The sequence below is a fragment of the Myotis nattereri genome, assembly GCF_964212035.1.
Source record: "Myotis nattereri genome assembly, chromosome: 8".
NCBI lineage: Eukaryota > Metazoa > Chordata > Mammalia > Chiroptera > Vespertilionidae > Myotis > Myotis nattereri.
Window position 1 is genome coordinate 2,480,907 of NC_138083.1, and position 21,449 is coordinate 2,502,355.

General features: G+C 53.5%; 1 protein-coding gene across 9 annotated transcripts in view; it reads right to left on the reverse strand.

Moving 5' to 3' along the window:
- The window catches only part of LOC308523402 (dnaJ homolog subfamily C member 5), a 290,237-nt gene that overhangs the window by 17,228 nt on the left and 251,560 nt on the right, over positions 1 to 21,449 (reverse strand). For 4 of the 9 annotated variants that reach the window (XM_081097345.1, XM_081097342.1, XM_081097338.1 and 1 more), the window contains exons 1-4: positions 7,102 to 7,220; positions 3,119 to 3,449; positions 1,566 to 1,668; positions 266 to 437 (exon numbers count right to left, since the gene is read on the reverse strand). In XM_081097345.1, coding sequence (XP_080953471.1) covers positions 266 to 437; positions 1,566 to 1,668; positions 3,119 to 3,425 — 582 coding nt within the window. In that variant the 5' untranslated portion in view covers positions 3,426 to 3,449; positions 7,102 to 7,220. Of the gene's footprint in view, positions 1 to 265; positions 438 to 1,565; positions 1,669 to 3,118; positions 3,450 to 4,219; positions 4,340 to 4,623; positions 5,659 to 7,101; positions 19,775 to 19,998; positions 20,143 to 21,449 lie in introns of those variants that run through there. The other 5 variants (XM_081097339.1, XM_081097341.1, XM_081097343.1 and 2 more) reach the window with 4 other exon arrangements.

Consider the following 21,449-nt stretch of genomic DNA (forward strand, 5'->3'; position numbering starts at 1 on the left):
TCACAATGAGACTACCAGCCGGAATAGACTTACTCTAGTGGTTTTATATAAGTAATTATAGTAACAGGACAAGCACCACAGCACAGCTGGGGGTGTGAGTGCACAGGGAGGCTCAGAGATGCTTATTCAACCCAACACCTGTCCTTGCCTGCTATCTCATTTGTGACCACAGAACTGTTACAAGGAAGAATATGTGTCAACTACCTGCAACAGACCTTGCCAAACAGTTACATGTGCAAAGATGTCAGTTAGGAAGGGGTCTGACCTTCTCTTCCAGCGGCATGACCAGGATGCCCCCCACCTTGAGAAGACTCTTCATGTAGTCCTCGTGCTCCTTCTGCACGCCTGCCCCGCAGTACACCCGGTCATACTGAGAGCAGTCGGGAGAAAGCTCCAGGCAATTGCCAGGAACAAAGGAAGGTTCACAGAAGTCAAACCTGAAAGGAAGAAGTGTGTTCATTCCACACCTCCGTAACTTGTAACAGGGCTATAATAAATCTATGCCAACCACAGGTTAGACTTTCATTTTAGAACCTACACCATGTGACACAGCTTACTGAGCTGGCATGGAAGCCAGACTTCAAAAAGAATTGTGCTATTAATACCTAAACCCTAGAAATTGCAAATAAAGTATCATGAAAGTGAACATTATAAGCATGATCCAAGCTTAAGTCATCCAACCTCCAATCATCACTATCTTTGCCCTGCATTTGTAATTATTTTATTCAAAGTCACTACACAACAGAAATGAGAGTAAGTAAAATACATTTGGTTTTTCTAAAAATTTTAATACCTAAAATAAGAATATTCATGCCTTGTTTAAAAATGGCAAGAACTAGTTACAAATACTATTCACTGTTTTAGAAACCATCAGTGATAAAACACCTCTATAAGAAACATGAAAACTGAGCAAAGTGAACATTCTATTTCTCTCTCTTATTGGTGAAAAACTACCTTTACCTAGGTAGCACAGTGAACAAATCTAAAGCCCTTAAAACCCCAATATATATGTTTTAAAACTTTTTTATTGATTTTCAGAGATAAACATCGATTTGTTGTTCCACTTATTTTTACATTCGCTTGACTCTTGTCTGTGCCTTCACCAGAGATCGAGCCTGCCACCTGTAACCCTGGCATCTTGGGAAGATGCTCTAACCAACTACCAACTGAGCTACCCGGCCAGGGTGAGAGAGAGAGAGAGAGAGATATTAAGATTTTTTTTTGAGAGAGAGGAAGGAAGAGAGAGAAACATCAATGTGAGAGTGGAACGTCCATCGGCTGCTTCCTGCACGCCCTCCACCAGGGATGGAGCCCACAACCCCAGCACCTGTGCCCTGACTAGGAATCGAACCAGCAACCCTGTAGTGCACAGGACAGCCCAATCAACTGAGCCACTCCAGCCGGGGCCCCAATATACTTTTAAACAATTAGACCACACATCCTGGTCCCCTGCCACACCACAGCCATGCCTGCTGGTCCAAGGACACTGCGGATGGACTTCCCCCCGTCTCATCAAGTTTACCTTACAACCCAGACCCTGACCGAGGGACAGGACTTGACCTTACTTGTCAAAGCTGTCGCTGGTCCTGATGAAGAAGTCTAGTTTCTGCTTTGCGTACTCAATCACGTCTGGATGAAGCTCCACACCATGGTTTACCCCAAAAGGACCTGCAAGGGTTCAGAGCCAGAACACTTTCAGAACTGGAGCGACAACTCTTACTCTGCATTTCTCCTGACTTTGTGTGAGCAATTACAGAAATTCACAAGGTTTTCTAATCTTAACACATCACCTCGAGCTAATCTTTACATGCAAGGCAGGCTCTGCTCACATCACATGCTCACTCACTTGTGGTTACTGACTCCATAGCTTTCCAAAGCCTGAACCTCCCTGCTTTCCAACTTCCAAAGAATTATTTGAAAATATAAAAAAGCCAAGGTCTGAAACCAACAGTTCAAGGTCTTGCCAATAACTGAAGAAACGTGTCTGCACATCGATATAGGGCTGTTTTCCACAGAAGGTCCCACCAGACACCCAGAGGTGGGCACTAACAGTCCTCACAAAACAGGTGTAATCATCACTGAAGAAACTGCCACTCCAAGTCACAGTGAAACATTCTATCAGAGGGAACCGTGACAGACATCACGCTGTTCCTGCTGTCAGTGCTCCCTGCGTGGGAACCTTCCTCCAGGTGACATCTGGGTGACAACGATCGACACACACAGCTAAGGTGAGTCTGTGTGGGAATCTGTTTCCATGCAGGTCAGAAACAGGCAGCACCATCTGTGCTGATGGAGGGCACAGTGCTCCTCTCTGGAGGGTGTGGGTCCTGTGGGCGCCTCTGGGTGTGCTAGCAAGGAAGTGGAGGCACATGTGCCAATTCTCCAGGCTCCACACTGCACGCTCTCCTTTCCTCCTCCCGACACCCCATGTGGATTCTCTCACAACTGACATCTTTCTTCTCCAGAGTCACTGTCAACCTCCGGACGGGACAGAGTAGCCTCCTCCATCTTGTGAGGCTGCCCAGGACCTGCTCCCTGCTCTGCATTGATACATTTTATTTTTCCAGAAAAGCTTCAGGCCATGATAGTTGTTAAGATGCCTTCCCCCACCCTACCCCCCCCCCCCCCATTTTACACAAGATAGGAATTAAATGAATTCTCAGTTATCGGATATGTTACTAAATGGCTTCAAGTAAGTTAACTTGTGAAATCCCTCTCATCCTGGAATTTATCTAAAAATAACATTACAGGCATTAATTCTCCCAGTGTTCAAATCACAAAACAAACAAAACCGTTTGAGAGAACTTTGAATCCCAGGGGACTTTGAAGTTAATTACTCTGTTTCGAGCAAGTGGCAGGGCATGCTGGGTGAGGTCGAGTCAGGAAATCAGGGAAGATCCAGACTGACGCCACTGTCCAGGGGCTCCACTGCTGGGGAGGAGGGTGTGCTGACACCTGCTGGAGGCACACGTGGCAGGGGACAGGGACCGGGAGCCAGCCCACCAGCGACTACGGGTAAATGATACCAGATAACACTGGGCAGGCCAAGGGCAATTAGACAGACCCCTTCCGAGGACACTGCCAGCAGCTCTTTGGTCCTGCAAACTCCCCCGATTACCTAAAATGAGCCCCACCATGGAGCTGAGGTAGCCGGTGCCACTGCCCAGGTTCAGGAACGAGAGCCCCGGCTGCAGGTCCAGGGCTTCCATCACCTCTGAGTAGATGCACGGAGCTGACAGGTGGATGTTTCCGTGCTTCCATGCCAAGTCTTTATAAGCATTTTCTTTAAACTCTTCAAGGTAATAATCTGCGCGGTCAATCGCTCTGAAAGCCTGCTCCACCAGTTCGGTCCGGATGTACTGTGCTTCCTTCAAATTGTCTATCAGCTCATCATTGTCCTCACCAGCACTCACCGCACCTCCCATCTTTGAGATCACACTCGGGCAACACTGCAATGAAAAATTTTTAAAGAGCCATTTACATTAAAGGTAAGAGCAGAACAATGAAAGTACTAAACACATACCAATTTCAAATTCTGAATTCTGAAATACAGATGGAATATATTTTGTCTACCCCTGCCTGCCCCATAGCAAGGATGCCAGCTTCAGAAGGAAATAAACTCAGTGGTACCCATCCAGAAGGAAGTCTATAACTTATAGTATCAACTGAATTTTTTTTTTAATATATTTTATTGATTTTTTTACAGAGAGGAAGGGAGAGAGATAGAGAGTTAGAAACATCGATGAGAGAGAAACATCGATCAGCTGCCTCCTGCACATCCCCCACTGGGGATGTGCCCGCAACCCAGGTACATGCCCTTGACCGGAATCGAACCTGGGACCCTTCAGTCTGCAGGTCGACGCTCCATCCACTGAGCCAAACCGGTTTTGGCAAATTTTTTTAATTTGAACTTGAGATACCTATGACATATTTAACTTTAAACCTTAATTAAACTGTGAATCCCATACTGTACTTTCATCAACAATCCACAAAGTCAAAATTTTAGGATTAATTCTATCTTGAATACAGATCCGCCTTAAGGGATACACCCACCCATGGCAAAATCACTGAATGTAATACCACAGGAGGGCAGACAGTCTAAAAACTCATTCTAATAGCAACTGTTCCTTGAATATTTCAAGTGCTGCAGATCTTTTTTTGCAAAAAAAAAAAAAAAAAGGCACTGAAATTCAGGTAAACAACAAGTACTAAAACTTACTGGTCATTTGAAATCCTACTGTGCATGGTGTCCTACATGCTGGCAGGCAGGCACCTCTGCACCCCTCACACACACAGGTGCCCCGTCCCGCAATCCAGGCAGTCTGCTCATCTGGATGTTCTGTCGTACACAGTTAAGTTGAAAACATCCACAAAATTCTCTTCCCCAACAGAACATATTGTAACAAACACAAAATCTAGTTTCCAGGTAGGAGGAGCTGCTACTCCAACCCCTGCGGCGCTCTGAAGTCTAGCTCTGCGTCCTTCAGCTCTGTCACAGTATAAGCTACATCTTCCCACCCGCCTTCAAGAAAACCAAGAAAGCATGGCCGGCTGCACAGTGGTTAGAGCCCTGGCCTGAGGACTGAAGGGTTCGGGTTCGATTCTGGTCAAGAGAGCACGTACCTTCCGTTGCAGGCTTGATCACTCGCCCTGGCTGGGATGTGTGGGAGGCAACCAATGGATGTGTCTCTCTCACACTGAGGTTTCTCTCCCTCCCTCTCTTCTGCTCTCTCTAAAAATCAAGGGGAAAACATCCCTGGGTGAGGACTAACAACAACAAGAATACCAGTAACACCCTGTGTTCCCCTCTGGCTCAACTAATAGCCGAATGTGCCTTCATCGAATCACTAGGGAAAAGGCTCTGTAGAGGTCTTACTCTTCCAAAAGCTAAAAAAGATATCTTTTCAAATTTTATACTTTGTCCATGTAACTTTTTCCGAATCAGGCCAACTCCTATAACAACATATTATAATTTTGTTATTACAAAATGTCTCCTTGCTTTGCCCTCACAATCCTCTGGCTTTCAACAGAAAGAGAATCCCGGAGGAGGACTGGGCGGAGATTCCACACCGGCTCCCGCTCACACAAAGGCCCGGCGACGGGAGAGGGTCACTCGGGAGGAAAGCACACCGGCACACGGACGAATCGCCATCTCCTGACAACACGCACGTGTGAGCGCCTGGGCTCGGCACACACGCTTCCACGACAGCGCCGGACGGCTGCCTTCACTGGGGCTCAGAGCTGAAGAGGCGGCTGTACCCAGCGCTGGGGCCAGCGTCCCCCCGCCGCGCTGCCTCAGAGCCCCGGGGGAGTGTGGGTCCACGGCCAGTTTGTGGGAAACTGTGCTCATGAGGTCGAATTTAATCTCAGATAAGCCACTTAGTTTTGAGGTTCAAGTCTACACCCCTAGTCTAGGACAATCATCTTAAACTGTGGGTCACTGGTTAAGGGGAGCTGTGTGGCTGCTTCAGGGTTTAGGTAAAAGCCTAGAACCACACATACCCCACCACGGGTCTGAGCCTACCCATGATGTCCACACCATCATTCCATCCCACCAGGCAAACACAGACTATGTATCGGTAGGTTTTATCTTGTACAAAGTACTATCACTTATCTCCAACTCTGCCTCACTGAGAATTTATTCCATATGCAAAGGCTACTTTTTTATTTGGTTGGTTGGTTAATCCTCACCCAAGGAAATTTTCCCCATTACTTTTTTTTTTTTGGGGGGGGGGGGGTGAAAAAGAGAAACAGCAATGTCACATGCACCCCGACCAGGGCCAGGGACCAGGTATTGAAGCCGAGACCCCCTCGGTGCTCCGGCCGACACTCTAACCATTGAGCCCACCAGCCAGGGCGCAAAAGTTACCACCTGCCAGTCACGACCTCATTTTGGCTTCACAACTTGTAAGAGGCTTGGAATTCAAACCCAAGACTGTCCGGTCAAAAGCCTGTTTTTTACCCACAACAAATGCAGCTTTTAACAATTCTCAAAGGGGCAACATCCTTTAACACATAACATGTGGGGAATCTTTGTCCAAAATGACAGACTAAGTAACTCTGGGGTAACCCTACCCCCTGCCACTGGTGAGATGCACGCGCCCATCTGTAGGGTCTGAATATTAACTTTGCAGGACCCTAAGGCTCCCTTCCCACTGGACACCATCTCGGCTGATTGCTGACCCCGATGCGATCAGTCACCAAGCCTCCAAACCTGGATCTCCCGTCCGTTCATTCAAACCCGACTCGTCAGAGGGACGCTGTCCTTTCTCGGAGGCCGCGCTGGACGGTCCTTCGCAGCCCCCGGCCTAACGCACCTCCCTCTCGGGAGCTCCCCCAACCCGCGCGGCAGGGGCTCTCCCGATGGATGCGCGGGGCGCAGGCATGAAGCCGCGAACGTGAGGCCACCGTCCATCCTCGTGTTGGTCGACCCTACGTGAGGGCCATGTCCCACCGTGAACATCACTCAGGAAAAATGTGAGCAACGTCATCCAGGCAGACCAGGAGCGGGGAAGGGCCCGCCCGCACCTCCTGCCCAAGGAACGGAAGCAGCGGCGACGGCCCTCCCTTCCCAGCGCCGCCGGCTGCCGAGCGCGCGCTCCTGGGCCCGAGGCGGGCGGACCCGGCACCGAGTGCCGACCGAGTCCCAGCCGCCGGACCCCGCCTCCCAGGGCCACACCGAGTGTGCGGCTCCCCAGGCTCGGCCACGAGTTCTCGGCGGCCCGTGGGGACCGGACTGCACTAATCCCCGAAGGACAGACTGACACCGGGACGCCCGCTTCCACCTGCCGCTCCCTCGGCGAGAAGGTCGGGGGCGACGGCGCCACCTGCGACGAGGGCCGCCCCGCCACCTGGCCCCCCGGGGCCCCTCCGGCTCCAACCCGCAGAGACGCCTGACCTGCCCGACCCCCAACTGCGAACGCTTCCCCCGTAACTTAGGGGCAGCTGCGACCAAGGCTGTGACGACGGGCTGGGGGGGAGGGGGCCGTGGGGACGGGGAGACCCCGGGGCCGGGGAGACCCCGGGGCCGGCCGGGCGGACCAGGGAGGGAACAGGTGGACCGTCGGGAAGGGCCCAGGGCAGCGACGGCAGCGGCTCTACCTCCGGGCCCGGCCGGCCCGCGACCTACGGCTCCTCGGGCGCCGCTCGCCCGTCCGCGGCCCGTCTGCGGCCGCCGACCTCCGCCGCCGTAAACACCCGCCGGCCACGGCGCCTGCGCGGCCAACGGCCCGACTGCGCGTGCGCCCCGGCCCGGCGCCGGAAGGGGCGGGGCGGCGGCCCGGCCCCGCCCCCCGTCGGCCCCGCCCCCGAGGTCTGCTAACTGACGCGAGGCCCCGGGGAGCCGGCTGTCGCCCGGCCGTCCTGGCGCCCTGCGGGGAGCGGAGCGCCACGGGCCGCGGGGCCGGGCGAGGGGCGGGTAATCCTTCCGCGCCCCGCCGCGAGCCGGGGCCCCTCAGTGAGCACGACCGGCGGGGCAGGTGAGGCACAGCCACTGGCGGCGGCGGCTACCTCGGGTGGCCCGGGAGGGACGTTCAAGCCAGGATGTGCGGGGCCAGGGATCCAGCCTAGAGCGGGCCGCCCACCCCTCCTGAGCCCCGGCTGCCGGGCCGCCCACCCCGCCTCGCCGGCGCCGGGCAGAACCGCCCCTTTCCCCGCCCCAGCAGAGAAGCCCCGCGGTTGGAGCCGGCCGCCGAGCTCCAGCAAAGGCGCTGTTCTGTCCATAGGGACAGTGGAAGACATCCCCAATGACACCTAGTCCCCATCTGAACCAGTGGGCGCTCCTGTCACGGCGTCTCGGTTCCTGGGTATTGACAGCAAAAAGGATGGGAGGTAGGGGTGCGACTCAGCAGCCCGTGCGAGTGCGCCGGTGCGAGGGAGAGGGAGGAGGAGGCGGCCGTGAGCAGAGGCGGGGGCTCTTCCATCCCCGGGGCCGGAGCGCCTCCTGCAGGATCCCGTCTCCGGTGACGGGGAGGGGAGTCTGGGCAGAGGGCCCACTGGCCGGGTGTCTCTGGGTCCCGCCGGCAAAGGGAAGCTTTTTGAATCTTGAAGAGGAGTGGCATGCCGGTGTGAACTGACAGCTGCCCTGAGGCGGCGAGCAGCTGGAGCGGGAGCGAGTGCCTCCCTCAGGAGGGCGCGTCCGCTCCGTCCGTCTCGGGGTGAGGGCCGCCCTGGTGAAGCGACGGCCCGAGCGGGGCCTGGCAGGGGGCGCACAGGCTGTCGGGGGCCTCCCGCCGTGAGTCCAGGTCATGCTGGGCTGTGTTCCTCAGAGTACAGCACTAAGGCGTCCTTTGCTTCAGGTAACCCCATTTTTTAGTTGTTGTCTATGAATTGTGAAAATATGTAGAAAACATAAATTTACCATTTTAACCATTAATAAGTGTACAGTTCAGTGGCATTAGGTGCATTCACATTGTTGTGTAACCATCACCACCGTCATCTCCAGAACTTTATCATCTGCAACTAAAACTCTGACCAAGTTGCCTGAGACAACCAAGAAATGGACACAGTATGTGAACCGGCAGGTTTTGTTGTTGTTGTTGTTGTTGTTGTTTAAAATATATTTTACTGATTTTTACAGAGAGGAAGGGAGAGGGATAGAGAGTCAGAAACATAGATGAGAGAGTAACATCGATCAGCTGCCTCCTGCACGCCCCCTACTGGGGATGTGCCCGCAACCGAGGTACATGCCCTTGACCGGAATCCAACCCGGGACCCTTGTGTCCACAGGCTGACGCTCCATCCACTGAGCCAAACCGGCTAGGGCTGAACCGGCAGTTTTTAGGGTGCTGCGAGTTATGCAAAGCTCAGTGACTCCTGAGAGGTCAGAAGCCAGTGGACCGAACCTAACAATCACCTCTTCCTACTGCTGTCACAGTTTCCAGGCCACAATGCAGAGGGGAGTCCAAGCAGGGCCTGGAGTTGAGGAAATAAAACTGAGAATGCAGGGAGACCAAGGCAGCTAGCAGTCCCAAATCAGGCTGGTCCTAAGGAAGGTTTCAGAGATCTGCAGGTTCCCATGAGTAGAGGTAACACTGGCCACAGTTGCACCAAGTAGAAATCAGTACCTGACCCACCAGCAGACTGGGAGCCTAGTGTCCAGTACAGAGAAGATCTTGCTGCAACCGTGGGGAGTAACTAGCTTCTGACCCCAGCTAACAAATCAAAGAAAGCTTTGGAGAGATCAAACTGTTCCTAGTAGCTGTGTCCTAGAACAAAGCTAAACAATCCTATCTAATAAAAGAGTAATATGCAAATTAACCATCACTTCACAATAAGGATGGCGGCGCCCACAGCCAATAAGAAGGGAATATTCAAATTGATGCGACAAAGATAGCAGTGCCAGCTGGAGCCACGGACCCGGCCAGAGAGCAGGTGAGAAGGCCTGGTTATTCTGGGTTGCCCCAGCGACCCAGGAATGGGGGTAGGGGCAATCAGGCCAGGAGGGGAGGGCAGTTGGAGGTGATCAGGCTGGCGGTGGGGGAAGTTGGGGGCAAGCAGGCCAGCAGGGGGGGCCAGTTGGGGGCGAGCAGGCCAGCAGGGGGGTATCAGTCGGGGCCAAGCAGGCCAGGGCGGGCAGTAGGGGGTGAGCAGGGGGTCCAGTTGGAGGCGAGCAGGCCAGCAGTGTGGGGCAGTAGGCAGCGAGCAGGCTGACAGAGGGGGCAGTTGGGGGTGATAAGGCCAGCAGGGGGGTGCAGTTGGGGGCAAACAGGCCGACGGAGGGGCAGTTGGGGGCGAGCAGGCTGGTGGGGGTGATCAGGCTGGCAGGCAGAGTGGTTAGGGGTGATCAGGCAGGCAGGCAGGTGAGCGGTTAGGATACAGCAGTCCCGGATTGCAAGAGGGATGTCCGACTACCAGTTTAGACATCAGACATCCCCCAAGGGGTCCCAGATTGGACAGGGTGCAGGCCGGGCTGAGGGACACCTTCCCCGCCCCACCCCCTCCCCCACCCCCCGTGCACGAATTTCGTGCACTGGGCCACTAGTCCTATATAATAAAAGGTTAATATGCAAATCGACTGAACGGCAGAGCTATGGGCTGCTATGATGCACACTGACCACCAGGGGGCAGACGCTCAACGCAGGAGCTGCCCCCTATGGTCAGTGTGCTCCCACAAGGGGAGCGCAGCTCAGCCAGAAACCAGGCTCACGGCTGGCAAGCACAGCGGAGCACTAAGGATATCTGACTAAGCTGACAGACATCCCCCAAGGGCTCCGGGACTGCAAGAGGGTGCAGGACTCCCCCATCCCGTTCAGTGCATGAATTTCATGCACTGGAGCTCTAGTATTTAATATATGAATACGAAATTTTCAGCACTCAACAAGATAAAATTCAGTGTCTGCCATCCAATCTAAAATTGTCAAACATACAAAGAAGGAGGAAATACAACTAATAATGAGAAAAATCAATCCGTTGAAAGTAACCCAGAGCCCTAGCTGGTTTGGCTCAGTAGATAGAGTGTTGGCTTGCGGACTAAAGGGTCCCGAGTTCAATTCTGGTCAAGGGCACATGCCCGGGATGTGGGCTTGATCCCCAGTAAGGGGTATGTAGGAGGCAGCCAATCAATGATTCTCTCTCATCATTGATGTTTCTTTCTCTCCCTCTCTTTTCCTCTCTGAAATCAATAAAAATATTTTTTTTAAAAAAGAAAGTGACCCAGAGCTGACATAGATCTTAACATTAGTAGACACAGACATTAAACCTGTACAGCATGTTACCATACTGAATGCTCTAGGCAACCGTAACACAATGGTAAATATTTATGTGCCTAAACATAGAAGAGGCACAGTAAAAATATGGCATAAAAGATAAAAATGGTACACCTGTACGGGGCACTTGCCAGGAATGGAGTTTGCAGGGCTAGACGTTGCTCTGGATGAGCCAGGGGTGAGTGGGGGTGATGTGAGGCCTGCATCCCCCTGGACACTTTATAAATGCTGTGCACTTAGGCTACAGTCAACATATATTTTTTAATTCTTAAGTCGTAAAGTAACCTTAGCTTTAACTTTTTTACTTCAGAAACTCTTTAACTCTTTTATAATAACACTTAGCTTAAAACAAACACATTATATAGCTGTACAAAAATATTCTTTATATTATTCTATTTTAAAATTTCTAATTTATTTCTTCATTTTAAACTTTTTTTGGTAAAAACTAATATACAAACACACACATTAGCCGAGGCCTGCACAGGGTCAGGATCCTCACTATCACCAGCCCCCACTCCATGTCCTGTCCCCTCTGGGTCTTCGGGGCAACAACACTGTGAGCTGCCCTCTCCTGTGACAACACGCCTTCTGCTGGAGCACCCCCGGGCTCTTCCTGAGGCTCACTCTTCAGAAATCTGTCCGTGGTGGTTGGCTTGGTTTCTTTTTCCATCATGGACTTGCTTGGAGGCACAGGAGCACTCCTCCCTGTGAATGAAACCTTCCAGTGTGGGCCGTGTGTTAAGGAGCTGGTTGAGGTCTGCCAATGCTCTGCGAAGCCCTTCGCTGAGTTTTCTTGGTGGTTCCTCTTTTTCTTCTCCTGCAGTTTCCTTTTCTCTTGCCTCTTCTTCAGCTCTGCCTGCTGTTCCAGGTCCAACAGCTCCTCAATCGTCAGTCCCCGGAACTCCTCGTGCCACCCTCCTCCACCCAGCTTGGAGGTGCCGGCCATCTCAACCACAGGCTGGTGGTTTTTGCGACCTCCTCATCCTTGGCAAATCCTTTGAAGTCACAGGCTGTGACATCACTAGGTGACAGGGAGTTTCAGTTCCATTTTAGTCTATGGGACCACGCTGCACATGTGGTCCGTCATTGAACAGAACGTAACGATGTGGCGCATGACCATAAGCCGGCAATGAACAATTGGAATTTGACGTTAAAAACACAATAGCATTTACATTAGCATCAAAAAAAGGAAATACTTAGGCATAAGTCTAACAGAGTACAAAATCTGTATAAGAAAAACTACAAAACCCTGATGAAAGAAATCAAAGATCTAAATAAATGCACAGATATTCCATGTCCACGAATAGGAAGATTCAATGTAGTTAAAATGTCAGTTCTTCCCAATTGGATCTGTGGATTCAATGCAGTCCAATCAAAATTCTAGCAAGTTATTTTATGGACATCAACAGAATGATTCTAAAGTAATGTGGAGAGGAAAAAACACAGTGGCCAACACAACACTGAAGAAGAACAAAGCTGGAAGACTGACACACCCAACTTCAAGACTGACTGTAAAATTATGGTGATCAAGACAGTGTGGTATCGGTGAAAAACACAGACACATAGATCAATAGAACAGAACAGAGAGCCCAGAAATAGACCCCAACAAAAACAGGTAACTGATGAGTGACAAAGGGGTAAAGACAACACAATGGAGAAAGGACAGTCTCTTCAACATTGGCACTTGCACAACTGGACATCCACACGTGCAAAAACTAGTCTAGACACAAACCTCACAATGTTCACATGGAAGTTCTAGAAAATAACGTAGAAGAGAATGTAGCTGACCTTGGGCATGGCAATGATATTTTACATACAACACCAAACATGATCCATAAAAAAAAAGATGGGCTTTAGTTAATAATGTATCAATCTTGGCACATGAATTATAGCAATGTACCACACTAATGCAAGCTGCTAATAATAGGACTACTATCACTGCAACTTTTCTGCAATCTTAAAACTACTCTCAAAAATACAGACTATTACTTTTTTAATCTTCACCTGAGGATTTTTTTTCATTGCTTTCTCAGAGAGTAGAAGGGAGGGTGGGAGGGGGAGAGAGAGAGAGAAGCATCAATGTGAGAGAGACACCAACTGAATGTGCCCTAACAGAACTGAGCCCCTTCCATGTGCGGGCCAACATGACACTCTAACCACTGATTAACCCAGCCAGGGCTAGACTATTACTTCTTTGAAATGATGAAATAAAAGCTGGAAGAAGAAGCAGACTCACACAATATGACGTGATAAAGGGAGGACAGCCACGTGGGGAAGGTACGTATGATGACATGTCTGCACAGTAGTTTTTCCTTTGCCGCCTGCCCTGGCTGAAGACACCACTTGGTTTATTTGGTTTATTTGTCACAGTGCTGCCGCTTCACTGTGGGCAGTTACAGTCACCACGGCTTTGATCAGCTCGCAGCCTGCAGCTCCGTCTCCAAACCTCGGACAGTGACCGGGAAGCTGAGTCAGGGCTGCAGATGGGGGCTCCTCCAGCTGGTGGAGTGGAGCTAGACAAATGGGGCCGGGGGCGGGGCGGGGGGTCCTCCCCCGCCCCCCTGTCAGCCAGGAAGCGCTGCTAAGGCCGCCCTCACTGCCTTTTGCAGAGGAAGTGGAGGGTGGGTGGCAGCTCCGCCCCGCCCCACTTCCTGGCAGCTCCATGGGGGAGGAAGGCCTCGTGCCCCCTCTCCTGGTGTCCTGGGTCTCTGAGTGAGATCCTTGCCGGCAGATGCATGAAACACCCTTAGGCTGGAAGCGGGTTGGGGGCGGGGGACTCCTAGCGGACTGCCTTAGCCTGAAGTGAGCCAGGAGGGACTGCACCTCAGCAGCTTGAGGCCACAGTGATAACAAGATTCAAACGTCACCACAAGGTGTCGCCACAGCACAGCTTTTGTGATGGGAACATCCAAACTAGGTTCTCTGAGAAGGGAAAAAGTATTCTTTCCCCTTTTTAAGGCACTCAGCTCAGTCCTGTCAGGGCCTCTCTGCTGTGTGCTGCGCAGGCGACTAGGGCTTGATGTTGATTTGAAAATACTGGTGAACTCTAATCTTTTTATTTGTACATGTAAAATGACTCACAAAATAAAAATAACTTAAAACAAACCACCTTAACAAAATGTTCCCATGCATGAGTGGGGGTGGGGAGGTGAGGGGGTCCACCTGGCTAGGCCATGGTGCCCAGGGGGCTGGTCAAACATCAGTCTAGATGTTGCTGTGAAGGCTTTTTTGATGTTTTTGTGTGTTTTTCACATGTGATTAACATGTAAATCAGTAAATTTTAAGAACAGCAGTCTTCTCCACCATGTGGGTGGGCCTCGTCCAAGCAGTTGAGGCCCTAAAGCAAAGACGGAGATCCCCAGAGAGGAATGAGTTCAGCCCCCAGACAGCCTCTAGGAGGGAAACAACAGCATTAACGCCTCCTGGGCCTCCAGCCTCTGGCCTGGCTGCAGAGTTCAGACTCAGCCCCAGCAATCGTTAAATCTATTATATATCTAATCGGTCTCCTATTGGTTCCATTTTCTTGGAGAAGCCTGACTAATGCAGGTCCTTACAAAGAAGTGGCGCCAGACCCAGGTCCAGAGGTCTGTCCACAGGACACCGCACTTATCAGGATGTAGTCCCAAGGTTAAGGGTCCCCTCCCCTTCGCCAGACCCCAGCCACTCTTCACTGCCTCTTGTGGCTGAGGAGAGGGAAGAGTGTGAGTGGGACCAGTTTGGGAAGAGTGGACTCCAGAACTTCCGACTAAAGCTGTTGGTGGCAGATGTCACTTGGGAGGTGGCAGTAGCAGATGCAGGCGCTCTGCAGGTGCCAGGTGGGCGGCAGCAAGACTGTGGGTGCTTATGGGAGGCCTGCGTGGCAGCTGTGAGCAGACAGCAGGTGGCTGCCACCCCCCAGGGGCAGACCTCAGAACCAGGAGTGGCAGCTGGTACCGATGGGAAGGGGGGCGGGTTCGAGGGTGTCCTCAGGGTGAGTGAGCTGGGGTCTAGGCTCCCTCTCCTTCAGCAACATGTACTGGGGCCCCTTTATAGAGCGGCTGGAATTGACCTGCAGAAGGTTCTCGGGTGGGACATGGGCCAGATCCAGCCTAAAGCCGTCACCTGTGCTTCTGCATCGGAAGCCAGAGACCCCATGAGGGACCTCACCCAGCACTCCTGACCCATCGCTGCACCACCCCTCAGGCCTGCGGCTGCCTATGGGCCTGCCTGAGCCTCCTTAGGCAGGGGGGGCCAGAGGAGCTCTAGGGGATGTGCCTTTGCCTCAAGGAGTCCTGAGGGTCTCTAAGCAGAGCCACCTACCTGGGGATGGTCGGAGCATCCTGGCAGGCGATGGCATCTACCTGGGCCAACTCTTCCAAGAAGGGAGCAACCCTGCACCTCCACTCCCTGCTCCCCCACTCCCTGCACCTCCACTCCCTGCTCCCCCACTCCCCAGCGAACTCTCAGCCTGCAGAGTGGACATTTCACAATCAGTCTGGCTCACATCCAAGCATCTGTGTGCCAATGAGCATGGGCATAGTCCAGGCCACAGGCACCCCTGTCCCCAGTGGGGCTTCAGCAAAGGGGACCCCAGGACACAGGCTCCACACGCCTCCTTGCTTGTGATGTGCCCTCTGTCCTACAGCAGCAGCTGGCACCTCTACACACCAACGTGCCCTGGACTGTTTGCTCAGACAGGATTTGAAAATGAAACCCTGGATTTCTAAAGTATTTCCTTTGTTCACATGGTAAACGGGAGCTCCAGGTCACCTTGCAGGGCCACATTCCCAAGGAGGCCAAAGTGTGCCCCTAACCTAGTCTAACCCTGGGGAGCTAACGCCCCCCCTGCACAGGAGCATGAGACAGTGAGGTGCTCCTGCAAGGCCAGGGACTTAAGCCAAAAAAAGGGAATCTGTTACTCTGTTGCCTCATATAACTGGGAATTGGCAAGGGTATATAGCAGGGGTGGGCAAACTTTTTGACTCGAGGGCCACAATGGGTTCTTAAACTGGACCGGAGGCCGGAACAAAAGCATGGATGGAGTGTTTGTCTGAACTAATATAAATTCAAAGTAAACATCTACACTAATAAAAGAGAAACATGGTAATTGGCGTATGACCGCTACCCTTTTCATTGGCTAATCAGCAAGATATGCAAATTAACTGTCAGCCAAGATGGCGGCCGGCAGCCAGGCAGCTTGAAACTAACATGAGGCTTGCTTGCCTCAGTGAAGGAGGAAACCAACGTTCCCCGCCTGCGGCTGCAGGCCTCTGAGCAGGCAGTTTAAGAAGCATTGTAACAAATACCGCCGGACTTCAGCCAGCAGATTCCCAACGTTGTAAGCAAAGGCCAGAAACCTACTTTCAGCGCGGAGGCCTAAGAGCTGGAGCCAAGCCTCAAGCTAAAGCTGGCACAGAATAAAAAAAAAAAAAAAAAAAGGAAAAAAGGAGCGGTTGGGAGCTTCAGTCACCCCCAACCTGAAAACAGCCCTCAGCCCCTCACCCAGACTGGCCAGGCACCCCAGTGGGGACCCCCACCCTGAAGGGTGTGTGACCAGCTACAAACAGCCATTATCCCCTCACCCAGGCTGGCCAGGCACCCCAGTGAGGACCCCCACCCTGATCCAGGACACCCTTCAGGGCAAACCAGCCGGCACCCACCCGTGCACCAGGCCTCTACCCTATGTAGTAAAAGGGTAATATGCCTCCCAGCACCGGGATCAGCGGAGCCGTGAGGCCTCCCGGCACTGGGATCAGCGTGACAGGGGGCAGCACCCAAACCCCCTGATCAGCCCTGCTCTATGTGTGACAGGGTGCGGCACCCCTACCCCCCCCTCCCCCCGCCACAGGCCCTGCTCTGTGTGTGACAGGGGGCGGGGCCACAACCTCCCTACCGGCCCTGCTCTGTTCGTGACAGGTGAAGGCGCCCCAACCCCCTGATCGGCCCTGCTCTGTGGATGATAGAGGGCGGCGCCCCAACCCCCTGATCCGCCCTGCTCTGTGTGTGACAGGGGGCGGTGTGCCAACTCCCCTATTGGCCCTACTCTGTTGAGTGACAGGGGGCAGTGCCCCAACCCCCTGATTGGCCCTGCTCTGTGCGTGACAGGGGGTGGCGCCACAACCTCCCCATTGACTCTGCTTTGAGTGTGACAGGGGGCGGTGCCCCAACCCCCCAATCGGCCCTACCCTGAGCGTGACTGAGGGTGGCATCGCAACCTCCCAATCCGCCCTGCTCTGTGCATGACAGGGGGCGGCGCCCCAACTCCCCAATCGGCCCTGCTCTGAGCCCAACCAGGGGCTGCACCTAGGGATTGGGCCTGCCCTCTGCCACCCGGGAGCAGGCCTAAGCCAGCAGGTCGTTATCTCCCAAGGAGTCCCAGACTGCGAGAGGTCACAGGCCGGGCTGAGGGACTCCCCCTCCCCCCCCCCCCCCCCGAGTGCACAAATTTTTGTGCACCGGGCCTCTAGTCATTACATAAAAGGGTATGGTCTTTTTTTTTTTTTTAGTTTTATTCATTTCAAACGGGCCGGATCCGGCCCGCGGGCCATAGTTTGCCCACGGCTGGTATATAGCCTTCAGGTATGGCTGGATCCAGGAGCTCTGAAAAGATCCTTAGAGAGCTCTCTCCTTCCTCCTCCCACCTCCACTTCTCTCCCCGCTTCTCAGCCCCGCCTCCCTTGATGTGGGAAACTGTTTATTGCCTTCACTATCTGATAAGCATAGACAGAGCACTCCCTGAAACCCCTCTCCCCCCCAAGGCTGGGTGCCTTTGAAGCCCTCCCAAAGGTCGGAGCTAGGCGCCACCTCTGTTTGTCCAGACAGTGGTAGCTGAAACTACTCCCCCATTTATTATTATGTAAATCCTTGCTGATGGGCTAGTCTGCCTGTTGCAGGGGGTCACCTGCCTAGGGCTATGCTATGGGTGCATGCCAGATCAATAAAAGCTTGGTGAGGCCTGAGCACAGAGAGAAGTCCTTCGGGACTTGCCGCCTGGTCCCCCAATATTGCAAAATTATCTCGTGTTTTTTTCTCTCATTTGCTGTGCGGCTCCTCTTTCAGATACTGAACCCTACTCCACGCGAGTCATGGAAGGAAACACTCAACACCTTGAGAGGTCCAAACTCTCTCCTGCTGCGGGCTCTCTCCTTGTGGCCAGGAGAGATGGCCCGAGGCACCCCCCCCCCCCCCCCCCAGTTACAGCCTCAGCAGGAAGACCGCTCCCTGAGCCTACAAGAAAACACTGGTTTACACATGCCTGTCATGTGGGCAGGGCAGGGTGCAGTGCCTTAGACCTTCACACCTCGGGAAGTTGCGGGTTCCCTGGGTGGCAGTGAAGAGGCCTGAGATGAAAGTCCACACCCCACCCTCACTCCCCCGGAAGGTGAGCAAGGGCTGCCCCACAAAGGTAACGGGCGCAGGCAGGGAGGCAGCGCGCACACACCATCACAGTCAGAGGGGCTTTTATTAGGAAAGCAGCCGCCAGCACGCCGAGAGCGCTGTGCTGTGGTTCCACACATTTCCTGAGGAAGGAGGGTCACAGTATGAGCTCAGAGGAGCTGGCCAGTGGGCAGGCGACTGCTCAGCGCCGCGGCCAGCACCCCCAGTGACAGGACTCGCCATCACGATCTGCACACGGACGCCGCACGTACGACACACAGCTGCGCTACACACATAACAACAAACACAGAGCTGCTGCTGGGCCCGGAACAGAAGGAACCGAAAGGGATAAAAAGAACCAAGCCTTTCTCTCCACTGGACAAGGGGCCATTCCCCAAATCACCGAACTTCCTCAGTTACAAAATACTTTTTTAAAATTCTATTATTAAAAGAATAAATAACAAAATATATTAAAAATAACTTGATTGCATCAAAATTATAACTAGAAGTTATAGCAAGATTTTTTGTATGTGTGGCCTACCTCATAGTCAAATCGTTAATTTCACTTTGATTTCTTTTATTTCTCTCTCATGGTATCCTGGTATGTGGGGGGGCTACTTCAAACAGTATAAAATTAATAAATAAAAAATGTCAAATAAATAGCAAACGTTAACATAAAAGAGGTTGTGAATATAAATACTTACATCTTGACAAAATTAAATAATTTACAGAATAATTAAACTAACTACTTTTTTAATTTCTTCCAGAAAGAGCAATTTCTCTACTTGTAAATACTAACTTGGAATTGCAGTCACAACTGATTTGGACTCTATTTACATGTAGGAACATTGTGTTTTTAACACATTAGATTAAAATTTACCTTTTTTCGCATCTTGAATAGATCTAACAAGGAGTGAAACCTTGGTGTCTCCGATTAGAATGTGTCCCCTGACCGCACGGACGCTGTCACCCAGCCCTGAGTCAGCCCCGTGCAGGGCTGCAGCCACGAGGGAGCTGTGTGGCGCTGGGCAACCGGCGCGCCGGCGCAAGATGCTTTCTGGGTGAGCCAGCACTGACTCGCAGGGGCACCCCGGTCAGACACCTGGAGCTGACGGTGGGCTGCAGGCCTGCTCCCACCTTACCCTCTGGAGCAGCGCTTTGTCCCATTCTTAACGCAAAACTGAATTAACTGAAAACAGAAAACACACTCGCCACACTGGCCTCGCAGAGCAGCGCGCCGGCTGGGCCCAGGCTCAGGCCACGGCCACCCCCGGCGCCACAGACACAGGAACACCGTGGTTGCAAACTCCAAAACTTCCCTGAGAACCACAGGAGACCTCGAGCTGTTCTTCATATTATTTTCAGAAAACAAAAATAAATCCTTTGTAATACTTCACACTCTGCCCTCGCTCAGGGAGGCTGCGGCCTCGGCCTGACCAGCATCGGAGGGAGCCCGCCCTCCAGGCACCCCTCTGATCACTCGCGAGGCGGGCTCCCCCCAGAAGTCACTGTGACTTGGGAACCTCTGGGAGGGCAGTGTGGGGGAGGTAACACGGAGCCCAGCTGGGGGCCTAGACCTGGATGCCCCTCACAGCCTGCTTGATGCTCTCCAGGAGGGCCCTGTGCTCGGGGTTCTGGTAGCTCTCCCGGCTGGAGCACATGTCGGTGAGGGTGCTCACGTAGGCGTCGAAATTCTGTTCACATATTGGCTCCTGGAGGACAGAACCAGTCTAGCAAGCCCTGCCCACGGCGGCCCCAGGGTTTCAAAGACTGTGGAGCCGCAGGGGACGAGGCCCCACCCACCCAGCACTGACTGCCCCTCCACTCCATCCCCCAGGAGGGCTGGCTGCGGATCTCCAGCGGCTCAGGAGGCCAGGAACCATGTGGCAGCCCCCCCCCCCCCCCCCCCGTGCGCCCCAGGCCGCCTGCTGCTCACCATGTGCGGAAGGCGGATGTTGGCAAGACTTTGGATGAGGGCCTGGCTCAGGCCCGACAGCTCCAGAAACAGGGCTTCGTTCTGCTCCTCGATGAGCTTGTTCTCCTGTTCAATGGTCCGCAGGCTCTTCTCCATGGAGGAGATCTGCACTGACAGAGACGGGAGCCATCCCTCACGTCCTCCTGGGGCCATCTCCTGCCTCAGGGGGAGGGTCCCTGCCACAGGGAGGGGCTGGCAGCGCCCTGGTCCCTGGTTGCAGGGCACACGGTGACTAGCCAGGGGCAATGTGGGCCATGGCTTGGTGTGTGTCTTCCTTGGGGTGAAAGAAAGGAGCCCAGGCAAGCGCGATCCTGGGCAGCTTCACAGTCCTCGTTTGTGATGGGAGTTCTGCACCCAGCGGGGTGTCTGCTGCCTTTGGGTTTCCACCCCACAAAGACCAGCAATGTGTCTAAAGCAGCTGAGGAGGCGGGAGGTTGGGGAGGGCAGGCAGCCACTGTCCCCAGAAGCCCATCGCCCAGGGGAGTGGGCCGATGACTCCTCCAGGCACCCTGACAGGGCCCTGGGGTTTCCAGCAGGACACCAGAGGGGAATCCCAGGGGGGCTCCGGGCTCTACAGTGGAATGCCAGAAGACAGCGATGCCTGGGCTGGCGGCCATGGGCAGTGCTGTGTGCCCTGGGCGGCTCAGGCCACCCGCACAGCCGTGCAGGGGCGCATGGCCAGCACAGGAAGGTGGGCCTGCCTGACTGCATTTTGCAGGAGCCTGGGCTCAGAAAGTTCAGTGTCAGTGACGAACCGCGGGAGCGGGGTGGGGGTGGGGGTGGGGGTGGACGTTTTCCTCCAGCCAGGTGGCTCTGTGGCCAACGGCTGGGAGCATCCTGCGTCTGGGTGGCTGCCTCTGGGCCTCAGCCTCCGCCCAGCAACTCCCTGGAGGGGAAGGGAGTCCTCCCTAAAGGACTGCTGAATACACTTCTAAAGGTGGGCGTGGCGCCCTGGCCCTTTGCCTCAGTGGGTAGAGCGTCAGTCCTCAGACTGAAGGGTCCCAGGTTTGATCCAGTCAAGGGCACGCACCTCAGGTGCAGGCTAGATCCCTGGCCTGGTCGGGATGTGTGGGAAGCAACCAATCAATGTGTCTCTCTCACATCAATGTTTCTCTCCTCCCCCAACACCCCCTAAAAAGAGAGAAAGGAGCCTGGGCAAGCTCAATGGGAAAATATCCTCAGGTGAGGATTAACAACAACAACAAAAGATGGGCGTTGGCAAATGAAGAGAAATTAGAGGCCCTACCTGCTGGTTACTGATGCCAGAGGGCCCATGGTCTTTGAGAAGGCAAGGGCCAGGAAGGGACAGACATGGCACAAAGATGTGTCTTGGAGCCCAGAGACGGCCTGATGCCCTCTCTGCTTCCACTGTCCAGGACCCTGGGGAAGATGCCGCTGGCAGTGTGACAACC